At 43.9% G+C, this 26,844-nt stretch overlaps 1 protein-coding gene across 1 annotated transcript in view; it reads left to right on the forward strand.

Moving 5' to 3' along the window:
- The window catches only part of LOC145401981 (calcitonin gene-related peptide type 1 receptor-like), a 150,328-nt gene extending 138,712 nt beyond the window's left edge, over positions 1-11,616 (forward strand). The window contains exons 8-12 of the mRNA XM_080274083.1: positions 707-928; positions 1,513-1,579; positions 4,926-4,967; positions 9,662-9,754; positions 11,104-11,616. Coding sequence (XP_080130209.1) covers positions 707-928; positions 1,513-1,579; positions 4,926-4,967; positions 9,662-9,754; positions 11,104-11,616 — 937 coding nt within the window. The remainder of the gene's footprint in view (positions 1-706; positions 929-1,512; positions 1,580-4,925; positions 4,968-9,661; positions 9,755-11,103) is intronic.
- The last annotated feature ends 15,228 nt before the right edge of the window (positions 11,617-26,844 follow it).

Here is a 26,844-nt window from a genome sequence, read left to right on the forward strand (position 1 = left end):
CTTCCACCATCCATCCGCCTATCCCAATAGCTGCTGGACAGCCATAATGCATACTGGTCCTGTCCACAACTATTTTTCGAATCAGTTTTTTATTTTTTTCATACTCGTCCTATCCACATTTATTATTCAATCCAGTGTTTTCCTTTTCTTCAGATACAGCCAAAATAGTCCATTAACCTTCTCATGGCCTCGTTTTCTCAAATAATTTATTCCAGTTACCCACAGACGATTTTGTTCAGCTGTAAGTCATAGGAGCTGGAGTATTACTATTGATACTACTAATACTGTACCTACTGATCCACTCCTGGTCGGGGTACCTGTAGCCTTCTATTCCAGGTGACGTCACATGTTGGTAGTCAGCCGAGTGAGCCACAGGAGTCCGCCATCTATCAATCCGTCCATTCCAACAGCTGATGGTACAGGAATCCCGCTGCTTGTTCATCCTGTGCACACTCATTTTTTTGTGTCCAGTTTCTCTTTCCATTTTTCAGATCAAACATTTGGTGCCAAAATTTCACTCAACACTGCCATCCGATGTTAGCCTATAAAAACTCTCTAATGCATCAGTAACGAAGAAACAGTAAATCGACATACTAATCAAAACACTTAGCTGTAGGAATTTCCCCACAGACGCCCTGAGCATAATTCCTAAGAATACCAACCGCAGAACATTACCTTGCTTCCATCCGTGCGTCCCTGCCAACAGCTGCTGGATAGATGAGTCCCATTACATGCTGATTCTGTCCACGCCCGTCTGTCTATCCATCCTGGCCAACCTGGTGTTCCTCATCAACATCGTGAGGGTCCTCGTCACCAAGCTGCGGGCCAACCATGTGGAGGCGGCCAGCAACGGCACCAGGAAGGCTGTGAGGGCGACACTGATACTCATACCTCTCCTCGGCCTACACTATGTACTTATGCCATTCAGGTGAGTGGAGGGAGAAGGAAAGAAAGTAAGAGATGGAAGAGGTAGAGTGACATACATACATACATACAGAGAGAGAGAGAGAGAGAGAGAGAGAGAGAGAGAGAGAGAGAGAGAGAGAGAGAGAGAGAGAGATTGTTAAAGCTGTGAGGGCAATATTGATACTGTTTACCTCTACTGGGTTTTAACTTTGTACTTAGGTCATTCACGTGAGTTGAGAACAAGGAAAGACGGAGAATGATGCAAAGGGAAAGGTGAAAAAGAGAGAGAGAGAGAGAGAGAGAGAGAGAGAGAGAGAGAGAGAGTGTCTTACACCCACTTACCCTCATCTACACTCATATACATTCCCCCGACTCCCACCTCCACCCATTTATACCCACTTAAACTCACCGACACCTCACTTACATTCACTACACATTCCCTGCACCCACCTACTGTACACCATTCCATCACCCACCTACACCCACTTACATCTTCGCTACACCTCCCACATCCACCTACAGCTTCCCTACACCATCACCTACACCATTTACACCTTCCCTACACCCTTCCCACCGCGTAGTTACACTCTATCTCTCTGCCCACAGGCCGGTGCACGGGTCGAGGGGCGAACAGGTGTACCACGTGGTTTCAGCCGTTGTGTCGTCCTTCCAGGTGTGTTAGCTAATTAGGTGTTGAAGACTACTAACACCTCTTCAATGGCGATTCAGTCTGTATATTACACCTTGAGCACTTCAGTATCCCCATCTTTTATTTTGATGCAAATATTGTTTATACTTGTTATAAATAATATTAAAAAGATTGTCAGGATGTAATATGTAAAATAAATGGTAAGGAAGAGGCGTTAGGTAATCTTCATATACACTGAGAATAATACCCATGGGCACACAGGTGCATCTACTTATAATTAACGTGCACAGGTAGATGAAGACAGAAAAATGGATTAGGACAACTGGTGGCTTAGAACAGAAAAGTAGATTAAGTTTTGATTAGGGTACACCGGAGTATTTGCTACCGACTAGGACAATGGATAGGTAAGGGCAGCAAGGAAGGAGAATTAGTATATTAGGATGGATAGGTGCAGTAGGAGAGAGAAGTGGATTAACAGGTAGATAGCAACAGACAGGTAAGTTAGGACAGGTTAGAAAAGACATGTTACTTAGGACACGCGGATTAGGATACGTGGATTAGGACATACAGGGGAACAGGGACAAAAGCAGGTAGATTAGGAGAGAAAGGTGGTTTAGGACAACAGGTGGCACAGGACAACAGATGGATTATGGCAACAGGTGGATTAGGACAACAGGTAGATCAGATACCATTCAGTACAAGCCCCAACACTCTGGGGAACATTATCCATGAAGGCCATGCAGGGAGAGATGCATGAGAGCAAAAAAAGGAAAATAATCGGTCTTTTACTGAGGCCCAACAGTCCTCCTACATGCCACACACCTTCGCATGCTACTAGTTTGGCACTGATACCCAATAGAATGTTTGCTTGAGCAGCCACTGATAACTATTGTAATGATATTAGTGAGGATGTTTTTATGACCTGATGAGTTTTGTTGATGGATCAGTAAATTCTTCTTTCACTAAGTCGTTAGTCAGTCTGTTCCCTGCTCTAACCTGGGATCGGACTCGCAATAATTTCAGACAGTTGAAGACTTCTCTAGCCATTTGGCCACCACCTCTCACAGTTAGGATAGACAACTGGGTTAGGACAAGTGGATCAGACATACAAATGGCTTTGCTTGTATACCCATGTACTGCCACAGCTCTCTCTTAAACCGGAAAAAATCGTCAGCAGCCACCCCGCCATGGATGGAGATAATGGAGAATATTTCTAACCATTCATATCCAGGCGTCACTCCTACACTGGATATAAAATGTGTGGTTGTAGCAAGACAGAAGCACACGTGACGTCCTCATACTGATGGGATCAGTGGAGATGACTCTGGTTCACCACTAGAGGTCTTTCTTAAGCTGAATGAAATAAACTGACCATAATAAGAACAGAACACGAGTATATGGGACATCCTGGTGCTGAATGGTGTGATGGAAATGGCTAATCTTTGCAACTCCTCCTGTGGTAAATAAAATCGTCTGACACGTGCAGGAATAAAGTGTAAAAGACGTTATGTTACTGACGGTGTTAATGGAGGTGCAACGTTATGCATTCCAGCAATCTATGTAAACAGTATCATATCACCATAACAGTCCTTTGTCATTATATTTATATCGGGATATCATACGGAAAACGCAGGTTGTCTGAGGCACGTTAACAGCTCGTTCATTGTCCAGGAAGATTGGTTTTACACACATTTATCCATCATCGGTGATCAGGAGTGGAAGGTCTGAGGCAAAGCTACTCAGTCCAAAAATGTAGGTCAAGAATGGCCAGTTGCTCTAACTTCTGTGGCATTATGTGAACAATAAATTCACAACACCTGGAACTGAATCCCTTATCCTCCACATCTGGTTGGAGCGTCCTAACCCACTAGTCCACCAGTCCTCTGTTTGTTGGCTGTATGGTTATCACCACCATTGTCAATGGTTTCCTGTAACCAAAAAACTATTTGGCTTGTCACTCAGTGACTAGATTGTGAGAAGAATAACTATGAAATACCGTCCCTTCGAGGTGTAAGGACCTAAAGCTAGGCAGCCGCTGTACTCTAGATCATTTTAATCTAAGAGAACGACCTAAACCCCTGAGAGTATTTTACATGGTAAGAAAACCTCCAGTCTCCTCTAGGATTAGAACTGCTGCACGTGAGGCACGGCCGTCACTGACCAAATACGCTACCACTAGACCACCAGGTGCATTTTGTAATGAAGAGGAACGAAATTAATTTTATTTGTTGGAAGACCGAGGCGTGTAAAGAAATTACAACGTTTAAGTATTGCCAGCACACCAGCACACGTACTGTAAACACAAAAAGTAAGCTACATCTGATCACTGTGGCTACCACCTTCAATTGTAGCAAATTCTTGTAAACCAATCAATGTTTCTTCTCAGCTACAACTGATCACTGTGGTTACCATCTTGAATTGTAGCAAAGTCTTGAAGACTAATCAATGTTTCTGCTTGAAATAGATTTCTCATGAGCAAAAACAGCATTACCTACTTGTAAGTCACCCCAGGTTCTTACCTCGAAGCTGTTGTGTGGCTAAAATAAGATCCGTCAAAGCTTAGCAGCCATACTGGTTTTATGCAAGTTAGGCACATTGCCCACAGGTAGATCTGGGTGCATTTTTAATAATCTGTTCTGTAAGTGCCTCTGAATAAAAAAAAATATATGTATGCTGCAATCTTTTCCAGGTGTGGGCTTTTTTCGTTGATTTACTGAATTACCAGACAATTTCACTGAGATGAAGAGAGAGCTCTGGAAGTATAAAGATTAGATATAGACTCCATTAACTGCTCTCATGCAAGAAATCTCTCCCCGCGAATAAAAAAAAAAAAAAAAAAGTTCCGCTGCCAGATGGGATTACTCAGAGAAGTAAAACTAAAGATTGTATATTTAATCTCTGACAACGATGGAAATGTTAACCTTTTCAGCCTAACTATGTACTGTTTGTGTTATCCCCAGACGATTTTTTCAGTTTCGGGGTAATTTTTACAACTAAAGGGGTTAGACATAGCTTTCACTGATGTTTTCACTGTTATGGTCCTTTATAAGTTGAGTAAAATCCTCCAATAGCACCAAGAATAAAGAAGGTGTTAACAGTTACCATCATCGCACTAACATCTAGGGTAACCGGTGACGTAATGGTCAGCACAACCAGTCCGCAGTTCGATTCCCGAACCGGTCAAACGCTTGGACAAAGTCTGTTTCCCCATGTCCCTGTTCACCTAAGAGCACAAATGGGGAACATCCAGTAAAATCGACTCTTGCCTGTCGTAGTCTGTGGAAAGACTGCGGCGGCAAAAATGGACTGTCTGCCTTGATTACTCTTGTGCTGTCGATATGTATTAATACTAATATTTCTTCTTCCCCAGGGGTTCTGCGTGGCTCTGCTCTTCTGCTTCTGCAATGGCGAGGTCAGTTTGTTCACAATACTTGCAGTCGAATGATGTGTTTTTTACATTTTATTCTTGCTCCCTCGAGACTGTTTTATTCCGCATAAGAAAGACATTTAACAATAAAACAATTTTATATAAATTTCATGAACCCCTTCTATATGACAGACCTTTCTCAGGTTGAATAAAGGTGTTTGCAAACAGAATGAATAAAATAAGCATTATATCATAGAAGTGCAGCTGGCACTTCAGGTGGAGGAGGAGGGGGTGTTGTAACATATTAGGAAGGAATGTGGAAGGCTTGAATGGTCCATGAATTAAAGTGCAGGGTAAGTTGCTTAGTAGTCTGATGGTGAGTCCTGAAGGTTTGAGCTTCTCCTTGCTCTTGTCTCTGTACCGTACCCATCCCATTTAAGTAACGCGATAATAATACGATGAGGATTAGCATGATATCTATATATACATACGTAGAGATGGACTGAGAAAGTGATATACATATATATATATATATATATATATATATATATATATATATATATATATATATATATATATATATATGATCATCATCATCCGGACCTCCTTTACCACCAAAGGCCAGAGTGAGGGGTAGCAATGTCCAGAGAGCCCAAATATACCCAATCCAATGGACCACGGTTCCTTTCACTCATCATTCAAGCCTCCGGAATCTTGGCTCTATCGGATACGCCAAAAAACATTCACAACATTTTGTAGCTTCACATAAACGTATCCGACTGAGTCAATCCGGACGCTGCCACGTTAAAAAAAGGTGCCAAAATCCCTGATCATGCACTTCTCCTCACAACATTCATCCAGCCAGCTCGATCTCTTGTCAGTTCCCTAGCCTCACCGACTTCGAAACCTCTCTTCCTCACACATTCATCCACCATATCTCTCCACCTTCTCCTTGGCCTACCTTGCCTCCTCCCTCCTTCAAATTCGCTCAGATACACCTTTTTCACCACTCTATTGTTATCCATTTTCTCCACATAACCATACCATCTCAGTACACTTTCTTCGATTCTGGAGTCCACCAACTTCCTCACTCCACACCTTTCACGAATCACATTATTTCGTATCCTATCCACCCTCTGTACTCCACATACATTCCTTAGCGGTACCATCACCACTGCTTTCACTCGTGACTTTTCATTTTCATGCCACACCATAGCCTCACATCCGTATGTTGAAGTTAGCACTAACACTCCCTCAAGTAAGTTTTGTGCAGCTGCAATATTCAAGCCTCCGTTTCTTATCAAGGCTTTCATTGCACCAGCTACTTTTCTTCTTTGTGTCACTCTACTTTCAACTTCTTTTGCACATTTTCTTCTTTTTTCTATCACTGTATCCTGGTATTTGAACTCTCTCACCAATTCCAGTTTCTCTCCATTCACTGTAACTTCACACTGGGAGTCACCTTCTCTCAATAACCATCACTACTCTTTTCTACGTTTACTCTCAAGGCACGACGCTCACAGAGATCAGCAAAACTCTGCACTGGCCTACCAAGTTCTTGTCCGGTACTTGTAAGCAGTACTGCATCATCAGCATACAACAAATTTGAGATATTCCATCCATCACCACTCATTACCAACGCCATCTCTCTCTCCATTACTCGTGTTTTTACTTCTTCCGTCATCCCATATATATATATATATATATATATATATATATATATATATATATATATATATATATATATATATATATATATATATATATATATATATTGAACAACCATGGGGATATCACACAACCTTGTCGCACGCCCACACCGATCGTGAACCATTCACTTGGATGCCCATTAACCCTTGCACATGCGTCGCAGCCACCATAAAAACTCTTGACATCACCTAGCAGCTTACCCTCTACACCGTACATGGACAAAACTTTCCACAATCCCTCTCTGTCTACTTTGTCGTATGCTTTTTCCAGGTCCATGAATGCCATAAACTCCTTATGGTTCTTCTCACAAGCCTTCTCTGCTATCTGTCTCACTGCAAATATTCGATCCACACACCCTCTGCCACTCCTAAACTCACCCTGTTCATCACTCACAAGGACTTCTGATATGTCTCTCACTTTCTCTACAATAATTCTTCCATATACCTTCCCTACCACACTTATTTAACTTGTGCCACAATAATTCTTGCATTCACTTCGCTCACCTTTATTTTTGTACAGCCTTTTTCGACACTGCAGACACAGTTTCACTCATCAATGTCTTCTTACATATCTCCAACAAGCACGTCATTGCACTCTCTCCACTACACTCAAGCATTTCTGCATACATCTCATCACCCCCAGCTGTTTTCCCATTTTTCAGCTGCGTTGCAGCACTCTTCACCTGTGCGAGTGTCACATCTCCTGGCATTGCATTCCTTCTCTGCACACCCCCAAAAGCAGTCATGTTTACAGCCACTGTACACTTTCTATTCCCACTCATCAGGCTTTCAAAATATTCTTTCCATCTGGTCCTTACTTCATCTCCATGGGTTAATAATCTACCACCTGCATCCTTCACACCATCACATTTCTGTAACCACTTTAGCCACTTCTTCCTCTTTTCCTCCACTGCTCTCTTAATCTCCTCATCCCACCATGCCGTACCTTTCTTCTTTGTTGTTACTCTTGCCACACCACACACCACTTCAGCTTTCCTAACTAAACAATCCCTGTTTGCATTCCACAGGCTGTCCAGATTCATTTCATTCCAGTTCACTGATTCTAACTCCTCCTCTACTTTGGTCCTGTAATCATCTGCCGTTTCTTTGATCCTCAGCTTCTTAACTTTCAGTCTTTCTTCCTGACTGTTCCTCTCTCTCCTGATCCACCTCACTCCTCTCAGCTTGATCTTGCATAGCATAATAATATGATCTGACAGTCCTCCACAACGTCCTCTCACGGCCCTCGTATCAGCAACCATTCCCATCATCGACCTCTCTACTAGCACGTAATCAATCAGGCTTCTTTCAACCCGATCCCCGTTTCCTCTATACCATGTATATTTATGTGCATCTTTGTGTTTGAAATACGAGTTACAAATGCACAACCTCCTCTCCTGACATATCCTTTAGTCGCTTCCCATTATCATTTTCTCCTGGTACTCCATAACAGCCCATTATGTCATCCTCAGGACCAGTGCCTACTCTTCCATTCATATCCCCCATTACTATCACTATATAGCTCCTGGGCATTTCTCTCACTACTTCATCCAGCTCATCCCAAAATCTGTCTTTCTCTCTCTCACTCCTGTCCTCACATTGTGAATACGCTACAATCACTGCCACTATCACCTCAAACTTGAAATTGACCTACATACACCTCGAGCTGACACATTTCTAGTCTCTCATTCCACTCTGCCACACCTCATTCATCAACAAAGCAACTCCTTCCTTGCATCTTCCTCGCCCATTCATGCCTGATCTTACACATTTCACACCCTCCCACTCCTCCACTTCGCACTTTTTCATCTTCGTTTCACACAATGCCATCACAGCATATCTTGCACTCTTGAACACATTCACCACTTCCATCCTCTTGCTCTCCTCATTCACACCTCTCACATTCCACATGGCCATGCGAGTCTGCCCATTTGGCTGGGGCCCCGGGCAGGTATTGGACTCTCCGAGGCTCTCTGAAACGACTGCCATGATTAAGTGATTTTGGATAGGGGAATCTGGGGGACACTTAACCCTGCCAAAAACCCCGGTTATATGGTTACCACCCAGCGTAATAAATGGTTTCCTGGGTTCAGGAAACCATTTGGATTGTCACTTAGTGTAGAGCTCATATGGCATCACTCTACATTGAGTGATATATATATATATATATATATATATATATATATATATATATATATATATATATATATATATATATATATATATATATATATACACACACACGAGAGAGAGAGAGAGAGAGAGAGAGAGAGAGAGAGAGAGAGAGAGAGAGTACATTACCTCAAACTTCCAAAGCGTGTATTCATGTATGATTACTGTGTGAAAAGAGATCAAAGAGTGTAGCTTCCCTCACTGTATGCATTGGTGGGCAACATTTAAGATTATCCCCTGTCCCCCTTCCTCTCTTTCTCCTTCCTCCCTCCTCTACCCCTCCCACCATCCCTCCCTTGCTGATGCTGGGGATTGATTTTGAGGTAACTGCATATATTCTGCGTGCATCTCTGACTTCATAATATAATAGTACATATTCGTGCACCCCCCTCACAGTGCCTTGATTATATTTGTCAGTTTTTCTCTAAGCAGAATAAATTGCTCTCTTGTTAGCCCTGTTGAGAAACGGTAACGCTCCATCCACATTCGACCCATCCTCAAGTAACTGTCATCATTTGGCAACTCTCTAACATACCTAGCAACCTGAAACACCACTTAAGAACAGTCTAACTCCTCCTAACAAGCGTCTAACCCCTCTAACAGCACATAGCAAACTCCATTTCTCACACAATAGCCATCCAATAGCGCTAAACAACCCATGAACTATATCCAATTGCCTTCGAACCCCAGTAACAGCTCCTACCAACCCTTCAACATAGCCGAAACCCCCACCTAACAAGCATACACCCCAAACTAACCTCCACCTTACCCCACCTAACATCCATCTAGCAGCCCATATCTCAGCTTCACCCAGGTATATATATGTGTGTGTATGTACGTGTATATGTGTGTACGCAGGTGACGGCTGCGGTAAGGAAGCGGTGGCAACAGTATCAGTTCAACAGGCGGCCCAGACCCTCCTCATCCACCGTCACCACATTCACCACCAATGTGAGTCAGGGGAGGGAGGGAGGGAGAGGGAGAAGGGGAGGGAGGAGTGGGGTAGGAAATAAGTAAGAGGAGGGAGGGAGAGAGAGAGAGAGAGAGAGAGAGAGAGAGAGAGAGAGAGAGAGAGAGAGAGAGAGAGAGAGAGAGAGATTGTAAATGAAGATAAACGACGAGTGAATGAAGGAGGTATTGAGGAATGTAGGAGAAAGAGGAGAGAACGAGAGGAACTGAGTAATAAGGAGAGATGGAAGAAAGACGGACTGATAGAGGGGGGGGGGAGGGGAAAGGAAGACTGGGAATGGAAGGGAGGAAAGGTAGACGTTAAAAGAGAAGATAGGAAGAGGGAGATGAAGGGAAGGAATGAAAGATGATTAGGATGGAGGGAACAGGGAGAGAGGGAGGGAAGGATGGAGGGAAAAGAATGATGGAAACGGATGGAAGAAAGAAATGATAGGCAGAGAAATGATGAAGAAGGGAAGCGAGAAGGAGGGACTGAGTCAAGGATAGTGAGGGACAGGGAGAGTAGGTCTGAGGAGGATGGAAAGATGGGGAATGAGGAAGGGATGGAGGAAGACTGTCGGGGGTGGGAGGAAGGGAAGAAGATGGGTGGAAAGGAAGAATGCTGGAGATGGAGGAGTAGTGGGAGAGAAGAACAGAGTGAGAGGAAGAGAGGAAAAATGGAGGGAAGGATGGAGGGAGGAATGTAAGAGAAAGAGTAGGACAAAGAAAGAGATAAAGGGAGGGGGAGGAAGGTGAAAGTTTCTGCTGTCTATCGTAAAATCCATCAGTACATTCACAGGGAGGTGTGGTGGGCTTGGGAGGCTGATTAAATCTCATGGTCAGCAATTTCATGTCCATGTTACACTACTGTGTTTTGAAAATTATTGTACATTGTGGAAAGAATAATTTAGAAAATATTAACCCTTTCAGCCAAGGATATCCTCTTTTTATTTTTGTTTTTACTCAAGCCGTCAGCAAACAATATATTTTTACTTGTTGGATTAAGCAAGACGATATACAAGTCTGTGCACTTCAAAACGTCACTCCTAACTGAATGAAACTGTCTGTGGCTGTTAAATACAAAATACAAATCTCTTCGTGCTGAAGGAGTTAACGCGCCTTATGCAGCAATGAACTGGTTAGGAAGAGGTGCTGGGGGTCTCCTAAGCCCACCAGCGACTGTTACTGACTATACTTACATCTGAATCTCTCTCTCTCTCTCTCTCTCTCTCTCTCTCTCTCTCTCTCCACCAAGTAGGACAAAGCTCAGTTCCTCAGGCACCAACAACAAAACCCAGACATATCCTGCTCTGGTATGGTAATGACGCAAACTTTCTCCTCCTCGTCCACAGGGTTCCCAGTTCAAGACCAGCTCCAGCATACTCCGCCTCAGCAAGACATCATCCGTGCCGAAGGGGGGGCTGCTATCAGTGCAGTGGGGGCACAGGGGGAAGGGGGGCGCTGATGTGGGGGGCCGAACCTCTCCAATGGGGGACGGTCGAAGTGGGGTGGTGGAGAGCAGGACTGTGGTGGAGGAGGATTCCGGGGGCTCGAGGGAGGATGTTGGAGATGTGGTGGAGGAGGTGGGGGGAGACGGGAAACTAGGAAATTTGGGGTTTGGTGAAGCTGGGGAAAGGATGGTGGGGTATGTTGGAGACGCGGCAGTGGGGGAGAAAGTGGGGGAGGTGGTGTTGGAGATGCACAGCCTGAGGGAACCGGAAGATGGGGGAAAGATTGCGAAGAAAGACAACTGCACGAGGGAAAAGATGGAGACGGAGAGGGAGACAGAGGTCAAAGAGGAGGAAACACAAGAGAAAGAAGAGGGAAGTAAAAGAAATTATCTCGGAGAAGTGGGAAAAGAGTAAACAAGAAAAACTGAAAGAAAAACTGAAAACAATAAAGACAGAGAAGAGGAGGGAAAGAATAATGAAGAGAGGAGAAAGAAGAAAAAAGGAGTACGAATGAGAAACGAAAAGAGGCGAAAGAATTAATATGAAGAATGGAAGATAGGAAGAGCCAGGGTAGGGAGTCTGAGTGTAAAGAAGAGAAAGCAGGGCGGGAGAGAAGGGAAAATGAACACGGATGGGGGAGAAGGAGAGGGAAAAGTTAAAAAGATGAACAGAACCATGGGAGAAGAAAACGGAAAATGAACACGAATGGGGAAGAAGGAGAGGGAAAAGTTAAAAAGATGAACAAAAGCATGGGAGAAGAAGTGTGAAAATGAAAGGATAAGAATGAGAGACAAACTGAATGAAATAATGAAAGAAAACGAACTAGTGTTGGAGAGAGACGTTGAGAATGAGAGAGAAAAAAAAAGAAGAGGGGGGGGGGAGGAAGCGGAGGAAAACAGAATGAAGTAGACAAAAAATTATGCAAATTTAACTGAAACGATGATATTTAATTTCTGGATGTAGAATTATTTCTAGGAGCAGCCAGGTCAGTCAGTCACTCCCTGAGGATTTTCGTACGGAAGATGATTCATTCTATAGCGAAGCGCCATATAATTCCGCATCTCTGTTACATCCCATCTGAACTTGCCTTCGAATCTTGCTACTGCCGGACGGTTTTATGCAGGCTGGGGGAGGCCTCTTGTAGTGAAGGGTTGATGGAGACTGCTTTGACCCCTTCATTCCAAGAGTTTATTGGAAGACTGAATAAAACCTTCTACAGGCAGCAAGCATAGATCAATACCTTGAATCCAGAGACGTAGTTCTTAGCTTATTCCTGCTGCAACAGACGATTTTTCCCCTACTTAGGAAGGATCTTTTGTACTACTACTACTTTTACTACTACTACTACTACTACTACTACTACTAGTACTACTACCACTACTTCTACTTGTAATAGTAGTAGCAGTTGTAGTAATCGCAGTAGTAGTAGTCAAGCGATCAATCATTCAATCACTCAATCATCTCTATTTCGTATTTTACGTACACTCATGATCACTAATTTCTGCTCAGGGGTGCCCCCATCTTACCCCTATATATCCAGGGAGGACGGGAGGGGGCAACGAAACGAACTCCACCCGCCTCTACCCCAGCTGCCAATCCTTCCCTATACCCCCTACTCATCCCAACACCCCACTCGTCATTCTTAACTGGCAGTTACATCGCAAGCTAACACACTCATAGTCACATTACTAATACACAAACAAAACACTAGGATATGTAAAAAGATATAACGATGAACACGCTGAAGCAAGGAATTAATGCTTTATAACGTTTACAGTAAAGCAAAAAAGTTAACAACGGCCATCCCAGGCCTCGTGCGTTGGGTGCTTGCCTGAGGGCGTGTCTGTGCCTGCGTGTTTGAGTGTGTCTATGTCTGTGTTTTTCGGTGTGTGTGTGTGTGTGTGTCTGTCTGTCTGTCTGCAAAGCAGTGCACCCAACACATGAGGCCTAAGGTGGCCGTTGTTAACGTTTTTGTTTTACAGTCAAAGTTAAAATACATTAATTTCCTGCTGCAGCGTGTTTATATTTATAATATATATTGGGAGAGTGTGTAAGAAACGGAATCTATAGGTGAATGTAGGGAAGAGTAAAGTGATGGTCTTTGTGAGAGGTAAAGTCAGTGAATGTACAGCGAGGTTGGATGGTGAGGAATTGGAAAATGTGAGTACGTTTAAGTACTTGGGTAGTGTGATGAGTAAGGATGGAGGTTTGGAGGGTGAAGTGCGCAAAAGGGTACAGCAGGGAAGAAAGGTTGCTGGTTCCTTGAAAGCAGTGATAAGAAACAGGGAAGTGAGCATGGAAGTGAAAAAGTTGCTACATGACAGTATTGTGATACCAACTCTAACGTACGGAAGTGAAGCTTGGACGTTGTTGGAAGGACACAAGTCAAGAGTGAGAGCAGTGGAAATGAGTTATTTAAGAGGAGCCTGTGGAGTCACATGGAGAGACAGGCTGACGAATGAGGATATAAGGAGCGTTGTGGTGTGGATGTGGATGTGATAGGAAGCGTTATGAGGAAAACACTGAGGTGGTTTGGCCATGTGGAGAAGATGGAGGGTGAAAGACTGACGAAAAGATTGTATGTGAGTGAGGTGGAGGGGGAAAGAGGGAGGGGGAGGCCGAGGATGAGATGGAGGGATGGGGTGGAGAGGTATATGAGAGAGGGGGGTGTGAGTTGGGAGCAGGGCAGTGAAGTGGCGGAGGACAGGGCGACTTGGAGGCGATTTGTTTGTGGCCACCTCAAACGGGATTGAGGCGTCTGGCAATAGATAGATAGATAGATCTTTAACACATCCTAGTGTTCTACAGGTGGTGCAAAAATAGGTTGACACTACCATTTACTCCAGCACAAAAGACACACTTTTAGTCTCATAAGTGATCAAAGTGTCCTCCCTCACCATTGACACATTCCTGGAGTCTGTCAGCCACACTTCGACACAGAGTTTTACATAAGACTTTTACAAACATAAAACATAATAATGTCAACCTACTTTTGCACCACCCCGTATAGTCTGTATTATGGTCGTACCATTCTAAAGTGGCGGTTTGGGTGGGGCACGAACCTCTGTACAGTGTTGCCACGTTTTCCGTACTCGCGATGCCTCTCTCTCTCTCTCTCTCTCTCTCTCTCTCTCTCTCTCTCTCTCTCTCTCTCTCTCTCTCTCCTGGGGGGATGTGAATCACCCTAGGGAATTTTGTTTCTTTTATGTCTTATAAACTTGTGCTTTCATTTCTTTATTTTGTTTTTTATTATATTATTGTTTTACATATGGCGCCAGATGACCTCGGTGTTGCGGCGCCTTTTCATTCAATCATTCTCGCCCTCCTTCCTTCCCTTCCTTCATCTTTCCCTCAGCTTGACATTGCACTCAACACTGCCCCTTGCCTGCCTTCTCTCTCTCTCTCTCCTTGGGGAGATGTGCGTCACCCTTGGGGATTTTGTTTCTTTTATGAGTGACTTATAAACTTGTGCTTTCATTTCTTTATTTTGTTTTTATTATATCTAATTATGTTTAAAAATATTATTGTTTTACATATGGCGCCAGATGACCTCGTTGTTGTGGCGCCATGATTTGTTTTCATTCAATCACTCTCTCCCTCCTTCCTTCCCTCCCTTCCTTCCTTCATCTCTCACTAAGCTGCACTCAACACTGCCCCTGGTCTGCCTTCCCCCCCCCCCTCTCTCTCTCTCTCTCTCTCTCTCTCTCTCTCGTCTGTGGTATTTTAGGATACATTTTGGTTATTTTCGTTTTCGTTATAATGTACATATTGTAAATTTGACTTTATTTCCACACCACCCAGGAGGTTAAAGTCTTGGCGCGTTTTTTTTAAGAGGTGTCCCCAAACAGGCCTATTCCTCTATCCCTCACAGATGACCAGGTCGGACTGGGTGTGTGTGAGTGTTGCCGCTCACGAGGGTTTAATGCATATATTTTTTTTTTACTAAGAAACTGGCATATTTTTGCTTATATTCCTGCACATTATCTTATAATCATAATTGTGACATTATTACCAACACCAGAAATACGGTAACAGCCAATAAAAGTGACTACTTTTTTTTTAAGCACCACTGTAAAATAATTATGCCACGTTTCTGTATTGCCGTATAAATATTTTACGCATAATCAGTTTACTGTTCTTTCATATATTATAATACACACCTTACCATTATATTCTTATGTGTTTATCTTATTGTGATGCCTATTACATATATCAGAGCCGTTCACATAGCGGGTATGGAACACGTGGCACCACTGTACAGAGGTTCGTGCCCCACCCAAACCGCCACTTAAGATTGGTACCACCATAGTAGTGGGACCAAGAGTGTTAAGCATGAAATCAGCTTGAGATGTAACTGCCAGTTAAGAATGGCGGGTGGGGTAGGGGGGTTGGGCAGGGGAATAAGGGAGGGTCAGGAGCTGAGGTAGTGGCGGGTGGAGCTCGTTTCGCCCCCCCCCCTCCCCGCTCCCCTCTTCCCTGGGTATAGAGGGATAGGAAGGGGGCACCCCAGGACAGAAATTAGTGATCATGAGTGTACAGTGTACAGTCGTCAGCACAAACTCGCTGTAAGCCTTATCGTGTGATGTGGTCGTTTTGTCTAGCAACAGTGTACGGGAATTAGTTGCCACACAGGCTTTTGTACACTTTAAAGACGCGTTTGTAAGAATTAGTACTATAAATCGTCCAGAATGCAACATTCTTTACATCTGATTAGCATAAAAATGTGCAAAAGACGACAGGTGAATGTTATGGAATGATGAAACTCCCGCTCTCTCCCCCGTACCTCTCCCGGTGACCCTCCCCAGCCTACCTCTCACCTCACCTCCCCCTTCCCCCTGCTGTCGTTCATCTCCACTCCCCTCTCTCCCTGATCTGTCTACTTTATATTATCCACGGCGCTAATCTACGTACTGACCTGCACTCTTCTCTGTTTCTTGTCTATTCCTGTAACCTTTTTGCTCCTTAACATTCAAGAGTTTCTTGCAATACTACAGTCTTTTTCTCCCAGTCTCTACTCCAAACATGATGCAGCAGTTCGAAACATTATGATTCTGATACTGCTTCATGAATCAGTGAACAGTGAAGAATGGGAACATTTTCCCTGGAATGTGAAGAAATGTTTGTTTAATTCCGCCTACTGAAATAATAGCCGCAGACTGCCAGACTCACTCAAACAAACACCAGTAAGGAATACATCACAAGAGCGAGATCTCAGTGTTCCTATATCTCCCGGCTGTTGGTAGTAACAAAGGGAGGAGAAAAGAAAGACAAATGAAATATCAAAAGTGGGAAGGAGACGGGGAGGGAGAGATTGGGACTCGAACAGGAAGGAATAATGATAAAACTTGGATATAGATGGTTGTACTGAGAGCAACTAGGAATATGGCAGGCTGGGTTTAGTAAACAGTCAAGAATTTCGATGCGCCAATCGAGTTGGTGCCGTGGATAAATGAATGAAGGTAGAGAGGGTGGGGAGAGGGGAAAGTGAAGAGGCATGAACGTGGGTGGGGGGTAGAAGGGAGAGGGAGGGATGGGGGGGATATCAGAAGAAGAAAGGGAGTTTAGACACAGATATTACAAGGAATACCAGAGTATTACGCTCAAAAGTCGTTCTACAACATTCTTCTTTCAGCTCTTACACTTTTTTATACTAATCAAATACCGTATACTGAATATTGTACTCTTGGCAGTCACAAGTACCACTTCTTGAAAACACGTCTTTAAAGTGCATAAAAGTCTATGTGGCAACGAGTCCCCTTACACTGTTGCCAGACAAAAGGACTCGTATCACATGAGTAGGCTTGCAGCGAGTTTATGCTGACCAATGTACATAGACCGCTATTAGAAGCAATAGTAGCAGCCCCAGGCTAATTTGAACGTGAACCCTGGACTGCAGGCTGACTATGCTCTTTTCATTCAGCCCACCATCTTTTATTCAGAAGATAGATGCGGAGAGTGGGAATGTTCGTATAACCTGGCAGTGGAGCTTTCTGGTTATACCTGTGCCATCACGTGAAGGCGTCTCTCTCTAGAACCATCTTTTATAGGGAAAGTTTAATAACTCTACGGCATATCGAACTCCTCCAGTTGGAAAAGTCTCTCCTAAAGCTGAATAGAATCGTTTAGAAATAACAAGAATAAACTAATTTTAAAAGTCGTGGTAGTGGGAGTGTTAATAGAACGTTATGGGACTGAAAGGGTAACAACGAAACAAAGGCCTGTATTCTGGGGCATGGGAGGCTGCCTACCACCTCTTCTTTACCTATCTGTTTTGCATATTACACCTAACAACAATTACTTAGCCATTTATATCACTTCAGTATCAAAGTACTTTACAACAGTGACCACGGGAAAAGACAGCTACACAAGGGAGAAGATGGAGGCGGAGACTGAGGCGAAATGTGAGGAATACGTCGCAAAGGAAGAGTTGTTAAAAAACCTGCGCAACCACTCAGAACACAACGTCCTAACTACTGAGGGGAGATTCCAAGCATGGTTTCTTAACCCTTGACTCCAGCGATCTTTTGCTTCTGCCTTCACCAGGTTTTAAAAAGCTTAGGAGGAATATTTCGAAAAGGAAGGGTCACGACACAGTTCATAAATCCCTTCAGCCCCTTCAGTGTTGGATGCTTTCTTGTGTTGAATAAAATCATCTGGTGGCGCCAGAAATAGAGCAGAAAATATATAATCAGAGTGAAAGAATTAAGGTTTTGACAGGGTTTTAGGGCGGTGTAAAGTAACTTGTGACTTTAGCTGTAAGTGTGCATAGAGAAATTCACATCTCAGGCTGTTAGGACTCACTCTCAGCTGAATAAAACAGTCTGACTTAAGCTACAATCAACTACTAGATTTCTCCCCACCATGAGAGGGTTATGGCCCAGTCAGTCTAGAGGTTTACGGCAGGTTTCGTCAGGATATGTCAGCCTGCGACAGGAAAATCGCAGATTGTCGATGGTATGTTGCTAGACAGCACGCAGGTTGACGCGGTACATTGCAGGGTGTCGCCGTATGTCTCTGGTGGATGCAAGGAAGTAGGTTGCTGTTCACAAGTCCCCCAACACATTGCAAAGTTTTTTGGTGAATCGCAGGTGAACGTAGGCAGACGCAAGTCGACTTGCGACACATTGTGCATCAAATCCTTGTTTGTCGATGCCAGTCGAAGGTTTCAACATGTGCGTCTACCTGCAACATGTCTCAGCTTGTCTTGTGACCACTTGCGACCACCTGCTTCGTGTCTTGCGTCCTTACACTCGACATGTTTCAGGTCGCCTGAGCCAGGTTGTGACTTGTTACGAGTGGTGTAGACTTGACGCTCGACCGGTTTAGACTGGTTGTGACAGGTCGCAGGTGGACGCAACTGCCCCAACCTTGCTTAGCATATAAATGTCCGTCGGAGTTGTGCAAGGCATTAGGGAGAGATCCAACAGCCATGGAAGCTGAACGTGCTGCTGCCACTGCCTGCAGCCCCTTGAAGGGGGTAACCAGCCAGCCACAGTCTCCTACAGCCCATAAGATCTGGGGGACCGTGGTTTGGTTCAACATACGGGTGGGGTACAGATTCATCAAACGCCAGGATACTGGCGTTGATGTTTTTGTGCACCGCCAGGCGATTGTAAAGCCAAACCCATGGCACCTCCAATGCTCACTAGGTGATAGAGAGCTGGAGTTTAGCCTTGTTTAGGACCCCTAGGGGTCCTAAGGCCCAGGATGTTACTGGGCCAGAAGGTGTGGCCGTGCAGGGTTCTGCCCATGCACGGCGATGTCTCACGGCCCAGGGACATCAGGCCAGGGATCCTGGGAGTCCTGGACAGCTAAACTTCGTTGTGGAGATGCTTATTGCGAAGGCGAAGGCTTTTTGTGGGGGTGATGAGGGGGCTTTGTGCATTCTCCTCCTTAAGATCTTTGAGGAGAATGGGCTGCCTCACCCTATCATCCCCGAGTGCTTCACCCGCGATCTACGCTCGGTCCCTCGCTGACAGACGCGTCGGGCTTACCAACCATGACCTGCTGCTCCCACTGCCAGACACCGAGAAAGAGGCTCAGGCTGGAGGCCCCCATCAACAGACGGACTACCTCCCAGATCACCAACCCGGCTCCGGAACCGACCACAGACAAGACCATGGCAGAAGTCCACCACCCGCCATCAATGTCTGAGGAGCAGCAGGACTCTACTGACACTGCCTCCATGGCCGAGGTTGTGTCGCCCGGCTCCTCAGCCGAGGAGGAAGTCAGTGTGTCCTCCCCTCCTCAGGCAGTGGAGGGTATCCCATCTCGCCCCTCCATTATCGACCTCAAGGATCGGCTAGATATAGCCTCCTACAGACTCCTCCTGGCCCTTATTGCCCACACTCAGTTGTACCAGCTCAGAGCAACGACCTATTCCACCCTCTACTATCTGCTCCGGGCTGCCGACCAGGATGAGGACACTTGACCTGTGCTGATCGTCAGGGGGAAGGAGGTGCATCAGCCGATCTACGAGCGTTCTATCATATGCTCCCTTCATGACAGGCCCCCCTAGATTGGCGGCATTGTATGATCTGAGAGTGGGACTCATCACTTAAATCACAACAAGCAAGGCTGGCCTAATACCCCTCAATGTGGGTGATGGCCATTAAGCCCCAAAATACAAAAATACTGCAAGGCATTCAGTCTGTTTTCCGTTTCCAGACAAAGTACACTGGAGTTTAATTATTGATTTCCCAAAAGGAATCAAGATGAGCTCTCTTCTGAACCTGGATGCGAATTGGTGACCCGCATAAATTTCACCAATATTTATACTACGTGCGATCCGTGACTTAACGCAAGACAATCTCTCCACTTGTCGGTTCTGCTTGGAAGTAATCGAAAAACCGAGCTGCACGCCACAACGGGTAAAGTGCCATACCGGCTGAAACCTGTTTTTTTCCATTATCTGCTTCCTTAAACACTACTCTATGACTGCAAAAAGTAGTTTTGCTCAGTTCTAATTAGTGCAGTAAGGGTGAAAGTCTGAAGTGAGGAAAGCAACTTTGTGCAGTCATAGGGTAGTGTTTGAGGGAGCAGCTGGTGGAAAAAAACAGGTTTCAGACGGTATGGCGCTTTGCCCCTTGTGGCGTGCAGGGCCTGTGTGACAAATCGCTGAGAAATTCTTTGAGTTGCAAACCTTCGATACCTGTCTTAACCTATTGTGTGTCACATCTCAACCTGTGGTGCGTTCCCTCACTCCAAATCGCAGAGTGTGGCAACCTGCTGCAAAACCTACCAGCGAAAATTCGTACAACACATCGTAAGTCCGATCACCGACCTATGTGTGACCATCTGTTAGCACCCGCAACTCCCCCAAACCACCTGCTACTCAAGTATAATGTGACTGCTACGCAAAGACTAGACGCAATTCGCATGTGACTCCCAGGATCACAGGGTGTCGCGGGTCACCGCCTGTCGCAGTCAGCAGTCTGTCTAGAGCATTATAGATACCAGTTTACACTCTCAGTCTCCTCTGCTCACTTTCAGCTGCATAAAACCGACTGGCGTTAGCCGCAATACGATTTTTTTTTTTTTTTTTTTTTGGCGACAATGAAAGGGTTAGTGGCATCAGTAGGAACACTTCCAGGCTTCCATGACCACTAACATCTGAATGAAATCGTGTGACGTCAGCTGGAATAAATCGTATGACGTCACCTGGAAAAAATTGTATGACGTCAGCTGGAATAAATAGTGCAAGGTCAGCTGGAATAAATCGTGTGACGTCAGCTGGAATAAATCGTGTGACGTCAGTTGGAATAAAAATAGTGTGACGTCAGCTGAAATAACTCATGTGACAGCTGGAATAAAAACCGTGTGACGTCAGCTGGAATAAACTGTGTAACGTCAGCTGGAATAAAAATCGTGTGACGTCAGCCGGAATATCATGCAACGTCAACTGGAATAAAAATCGTGTGACGTCAGTTGGAATAAATCGTATAACGTCAGCTGGAATAAAAATCATGTAACGTCAGCTGATATAAAAACTGTGTGACGTCAACTGGAATGAAAATCATGTGATAACTGGAACAAAAATCGTGTGACATCACCTGGGATAAATAGTGTGCCTTCAGCTGGAATAAAAATCGTGACGTCAGCTGGAATAAAAATCGTGTGAGTTCAACTGGAATAAATTGTGCGACGTATGCTAGAATTAAAATCGTCTGACGTCAACTGGAATAGAATGTGACGTCAGCTAGAATAAATTGTCTGACGCCAGCTAGAATAGAATTCGTGTGACCTCAGCTGGAATAACTCGTGTGAATCAGAGAGAATAAAAACCGTGTGATGTCGGCTGGAATAAATCGTGACGTCAGCTGGAATAAAAATGGAACGACAGATGGAATAAATCGTGCGACTCCAACTGGAATAAAAATCGTGTGACGTCAGCTGGAATAAATCGTGTGGCGTCATCTGGAACAAAAATCGTGTGACGCCAGCTGAAATAAATTGTGTGACTTCAGCTGATATAAAAATCATGTGACGTCAACTGGATTAAATCGTGTGACGTCAGCTGGAATAAAATATCAGAGTTGTCCAGCCACTAAGGAGGTTAATGGTGACAATATGAATACTTGGACTCCTATGACTCACTCTTACCTGAAAAATATTTAGTCCCACGATAAATGCCATCGAAGACTAAAATTACTTTGAGGGGATTAATGGAAGTATACCCAATTAAAAGGCGAAAGAAAATGGAAATAATTCTCTCCGACAAGGAGAGTATGTTTTCACCCCTGTTTGTTTGTTTGTTTGTTTATCTGTTAGCAGGATTATTCAAAAACTAAAACAGGGATTTGGACCAAATTTGGTGGGTAGATAGCCCATGTCCCAGGGGATAATCGATTAACTTTTGGGACCGATCCGTTTAATATTACAGGTTCTGAATGTGGAAACACTTTTTGCGAAACCCTAGTCAATGATGGGAAACCTTAACTCATTATGAAGAGTGGTTTGGAAATTACGTCGCCTTTGTCGGAGAGATGCGCTCCATTGAGTGCCCCTTAATGTAGACTTGCTTTCAAGACTTATAAGGTTAACCTCTTTGCAACGATGACGTGCTTTGTGTTTAGTGAATCCTGCCTCCAAACAGGTTTATTCAACCTACGAAAGACATACTGTATAGGTGAAGGGGTCAATGGAGGCTACTGTAAATCTAACCACACCAGTTCCGGTAATCTCCCCTAATCTGAATAAAATCGCCTGGAAATAGCAAGAGTACAACATTAACTCTTTAACTGCAATGACCTGTTTTTACCTCTGTTCAAGGGGTTATGTTTTTGCCGGCGTTTGTTTGTTTGTTGTTTATCTGTCTGTCTGTTAGCAGGATTGTTCAAAAAGTTATGAACGGATGTCGATGAAATTTAGTGGAAGGGTGGGCCATGGGCCAAGGAAGAAACAGTTAAATTTTGGGATGGATCCGGATCCGGATCCGGAGCATTCCGCACAATATCTCCAAATTTCTCAATGAATTTCAATGAAATTTTGTGGAAAAGTGGGCAATGGACCAAGAAAGAATTGATTAAATTTGGGGATGGATCCGAATTCGGATCCTATATCCTCGGATCTGTTAGCAGGATTAGTCAAAAAGCTATAAACGAATTCAAATGAAATTTTGAGGAAGCGAGGGCCACGGGCCAAGGAAGAAATGAATGAATTTCGTGGCGGACCCGGATCCGGATCAGGGATATGGCGCGCAGTAGTTCCAAACGTTCTCAATGAATCTCAAGGAAATTTTGTGGAAAAGTGGGCCACGGACCAATAAAGAATTAATCAAATTTTGGGGTAGATCCAGATCCTATATCCACAGATCCTTATCCGGATCCTTTTTAAGAGCAGTGGCATTGGCGGAGGCATGCGCTCTCTGATTGCTTTCTAGTACTGTTTGTTTTTGCTGCCTCCGGATAATTCATTTCACTTTAGGAAAGATCTCTCGTATCGAAAGTGGGTAATGACAACACTGCCTAATCCCTCTAATTTGTAAAATCTCTCCCAAACTGAATAAAATCATCTGGATATGGTTAGGATAAAATGGTATAAGACGTCATATTGCGGGGGTACACGATGTCCTCGGGCTGATGGGGTAAGGCTTTGGCTGAGGTAAATTTTTAGAAGGTAAATAATATCCTCCGTTGTAACCTGCAGTAGAATACAAAGCTTTATGTTAATGTGATTGTTGCAAATGTAATCGGTGTTCCTGATTAATCTAGAGCATAGTAAACTCGTCTGGTGTTGGCCCAAATACAACGAAACAATGGATACTGTTACGTTGTTAGTGATGTAGCATCTCTTCCTCGGCGATTTACTCATCACATTACACCTCGGTATTATCCTGTGTTACTGATCAAATTATCTCCATATTAAATCGATATAAGTACAGCAGCCTACAATACGATCTTACGGTGTGATACGGTAAATAAATCGCTAAGAAAAATAAAAACCTATGCCACTACAAATGCGGCTGTGTAAACCAGGAGAGTACACTGTTCAAACATGTCATCGGTGGGAGGTTGTAAATCTACGAGGTACTAATGACACTTTAATATCTTCAGTACCGTGACGCATTATTTATTCTTTTTAATCAATAACCCACCAGATGATTCCATTCTGTTGAAGCGAGATTTGCTGCGGTAAAGGGGTTAGTGAAGGTTAGATCTAGCTCCTTAATTCGAAAAGTTTGTGATAACCTGAATAACGACCTTTAAAATCAGCAAGAACGAAATGAGAAATACGTGAGTAAAAAATAGGTTAATCTTTTATGCGGTGACGTATTCAGTTCTTAACTGAACAATTTTTTTTTTAGTGTACAGTATAAGAGACCTTGCAGGCTTCTGGGGTTAGCTTGCACTGGCCCCTCGCTGCAAAGTGTTTTTCACAAGATGAACTAGAAAGCACTCAGAGAGCGCATACCTCCACCAATGCCACTGCAGGATCCGGATCCGGATCCGGATGCGCCCCCAAATTTAATAAATTGTTTCTTGGCTCATGGCCCACCCTTTCACAAAATTTCACTGAAATTCATTGAGATTTTTTGGAGGCATCGTGTGGACAAACAAACAAACAAAATCCTAGGTCCGAATGATGATCCGGATCACCACCAAAATGTAATAGATTGTTCCTTGGGCCATACCCTACCCCACAAAAAAAAAAAAACAAAAAAAAACACAGCAAATTTCGCTCATTACTTTTTGAGTTATTCTGCTAACAGACAAACAGATAAATGAAACTGCCATAGGCAGAACGCTTGCCGGATGGATCCGATTGTGTCTGCTTAGTTTTCACCGGCGTGTAGGCAGTCATTTGGCGAAAATTATTGCCCTTCACTATGAAGCACAGGATGGGTTTAGAAGCTAAAAACTGCATTGCCAGGAGCGCCAAACGTATCTCTTCAATTTGGTAGGGAAAAAATCGACTTTCGAAATTTGAAAAAAGTCCACTGGGTCCCGACGATTTCTGGACCCACAGCCAATGAGGGGTTTCAACCCCCCACCCAGCCCAGGGCCTTTGATCGATTTGGATGAAAAAAATAGACTTCCAGGGTTTATGGATATCTACCTTCTGACTTTCTTTTCCCGGGAACGATTGGCGCAAAATTGTGACCTGTAGAGAGCAGACAAACAAACAAACAGACAGACATACGGAACTGACCAACATGCTTGCCGAATCTTTCGATTCCGGTAAGCAACAAAGGCCAGCGCCGGCAAAAACTTAACCTCCTTGGCGGAGATAAAAAAATCGTGTGGACGCAGCAAGAACAATCCGGTATATACGCCACCTAATTCAAAGGCTCTCTGACAATTTTCTATAGTTTGTTGAGCAATAAAATATAAAAAAGTACTTTAATGTGGATGACTTAGAGTTTACTGAATACATGTTAACACTCTCAGGTTCCTGTGACTTACGAGTATTCTTAGCTAAATAAAATCGCATGTTGTTGGTTGGAATGTAAACTAGAGTTCTCTCGAAGGTTAACGGTGATAGTACTAAAAATGTCATGCACCCACACTCACTCTCAGCTGAAATAAATGGTCTGGCATTAACTAGAGTGGAATACTAGAGTTGTCCCGATCACGAGAAGGCTAATGTTAAACGAAGCGGAAAGATATGAAGGATAATTTGGCTGAATATTAATAAATGCATTTGCAGAGCTTAATAATGAGGCTAAGTATGGCTCGTCTAGCATTGTTTAGGCTTGGCTTAATTTAGTTAGAATAGATTACATAAGTTACGTTAGTATAGGGTAGGTTAGGCTAGACCTGTTTTGTACCATATGTTTTACCTAGGCTTTAAAATAAGTCATCGGACCTAAAAAACAGAAGCAAGTTGTTCATATAGATTAGTTTTATATTGTTACTGATGAAGTGGATGCAGACAGGAGTGGTTAATTGCACTGAATTCCTTTATTGCTGGAATATATTTTTTGTTTGATAAGTGCTACCGTCGGACGAGTGTATTCAGACTGTCAGGCCCTGGAAGTGAAGGAGTTAATGCAATTGTATCTAACCCTTTCTCTACGACAGGCTTCCCCCATGATCAGTAAATCGTTGGGTGGAAGCACGAATGAAACAGAAACGCCATCGTACTAAAGGGGTTAATGAGAACACGGGGAACCGAAAGTGGTGAGGGAGCGTCTGACGTTAATTTTACTTTATTCCTGCAGCTGCCAGGCGATTGCATTCAGGATCGGCAAGCACAATGGAAGTGACAATGTTGATAAAGGTTGTATCTACCCCTCACCCCACCTCAGATCAAAGCTTGTCTTATCTCTGAATTAAATAGTCAAGAAGCAGCAGGAATACAGTTAAAACCACAGCTTGGGGTAGAAAGGATGAACACCTAATCCTTAGCAACTTATATTTGCATACTCAGGGTTGATATTCCATTGTACGCATGCCATTTCCCTATTTATACTGTCAATCTGATAACTTATGTTTTATTTTATTGTAACTACCTTCACATAATTATATTCTGCGCAGAAGAGCACCCAAGTAGCAAAAATGGCTAATGATAGGTATGTCTAACCCCTCAGGTTTGAAAAATGTCTCCTAAGGTGAAAAAACTTGTCTAGTTCAAACAAGAATAAAATCTAAAACACATCATCAGATGGCGGTGGTTAAACGCTTCACGCCGAGAGATGTTTTCTAAGTTGCATAAAATCGTCTGGTAGTAGTATGAATAAAATGGACAAGACAAAACACCTTTCATACCTGCACCCACCACTGCAATATTGTAAGGAGAAAGAAAACTTTCTTTACGGGCGAGGTTGAGGGGCAGACCCCGGTGGAACAACCTTTCTAAAACTCTGGTCCGAGTGAAGGTCTACTGTTGTGCAAAATGTCGTGTTCCTACATAAAACTATGGCGTTCTGCCTCCTGAGAGCAGTCCCCCAACCCCCGGGGGTTCCACCCTGCCTAAAACGTGCCGGGGGTGAACGTCTTCCAGTATGCAACATTTCGTGTTCTGTAGGTTAAAAAAATGACCACGCCTGAAGGCACTGGCCAGGATCCCTAGAGGAGGCCTTTGGGGAGGTCTCATCCTGCCTAAAACGTGACCCCAGCAAACCTCTACCATTGTGCAAAATTTTAATGTTCATTGGTTTAAAATTAATTAGCATTGTCTCTCTAAGGGCCGCAATCCCCC

Source organism: Coenobita brevimanus, chromosome 57 (assembly GCF_032717465.1).
Source record: "Coenobita brevimanus isolate Jiangsu-jjx chromosome 57, ASM3271746v2, whole genome shotgun sequence".
In the NCBI taxonomy this organism is placed as follows: domain Eukaryota; kingdom Metazoa; phylum Arthropoda; class Malacostraca; order Decapoda; family Coenobitidae; genus Coenobita; species Coenobita brevimanus.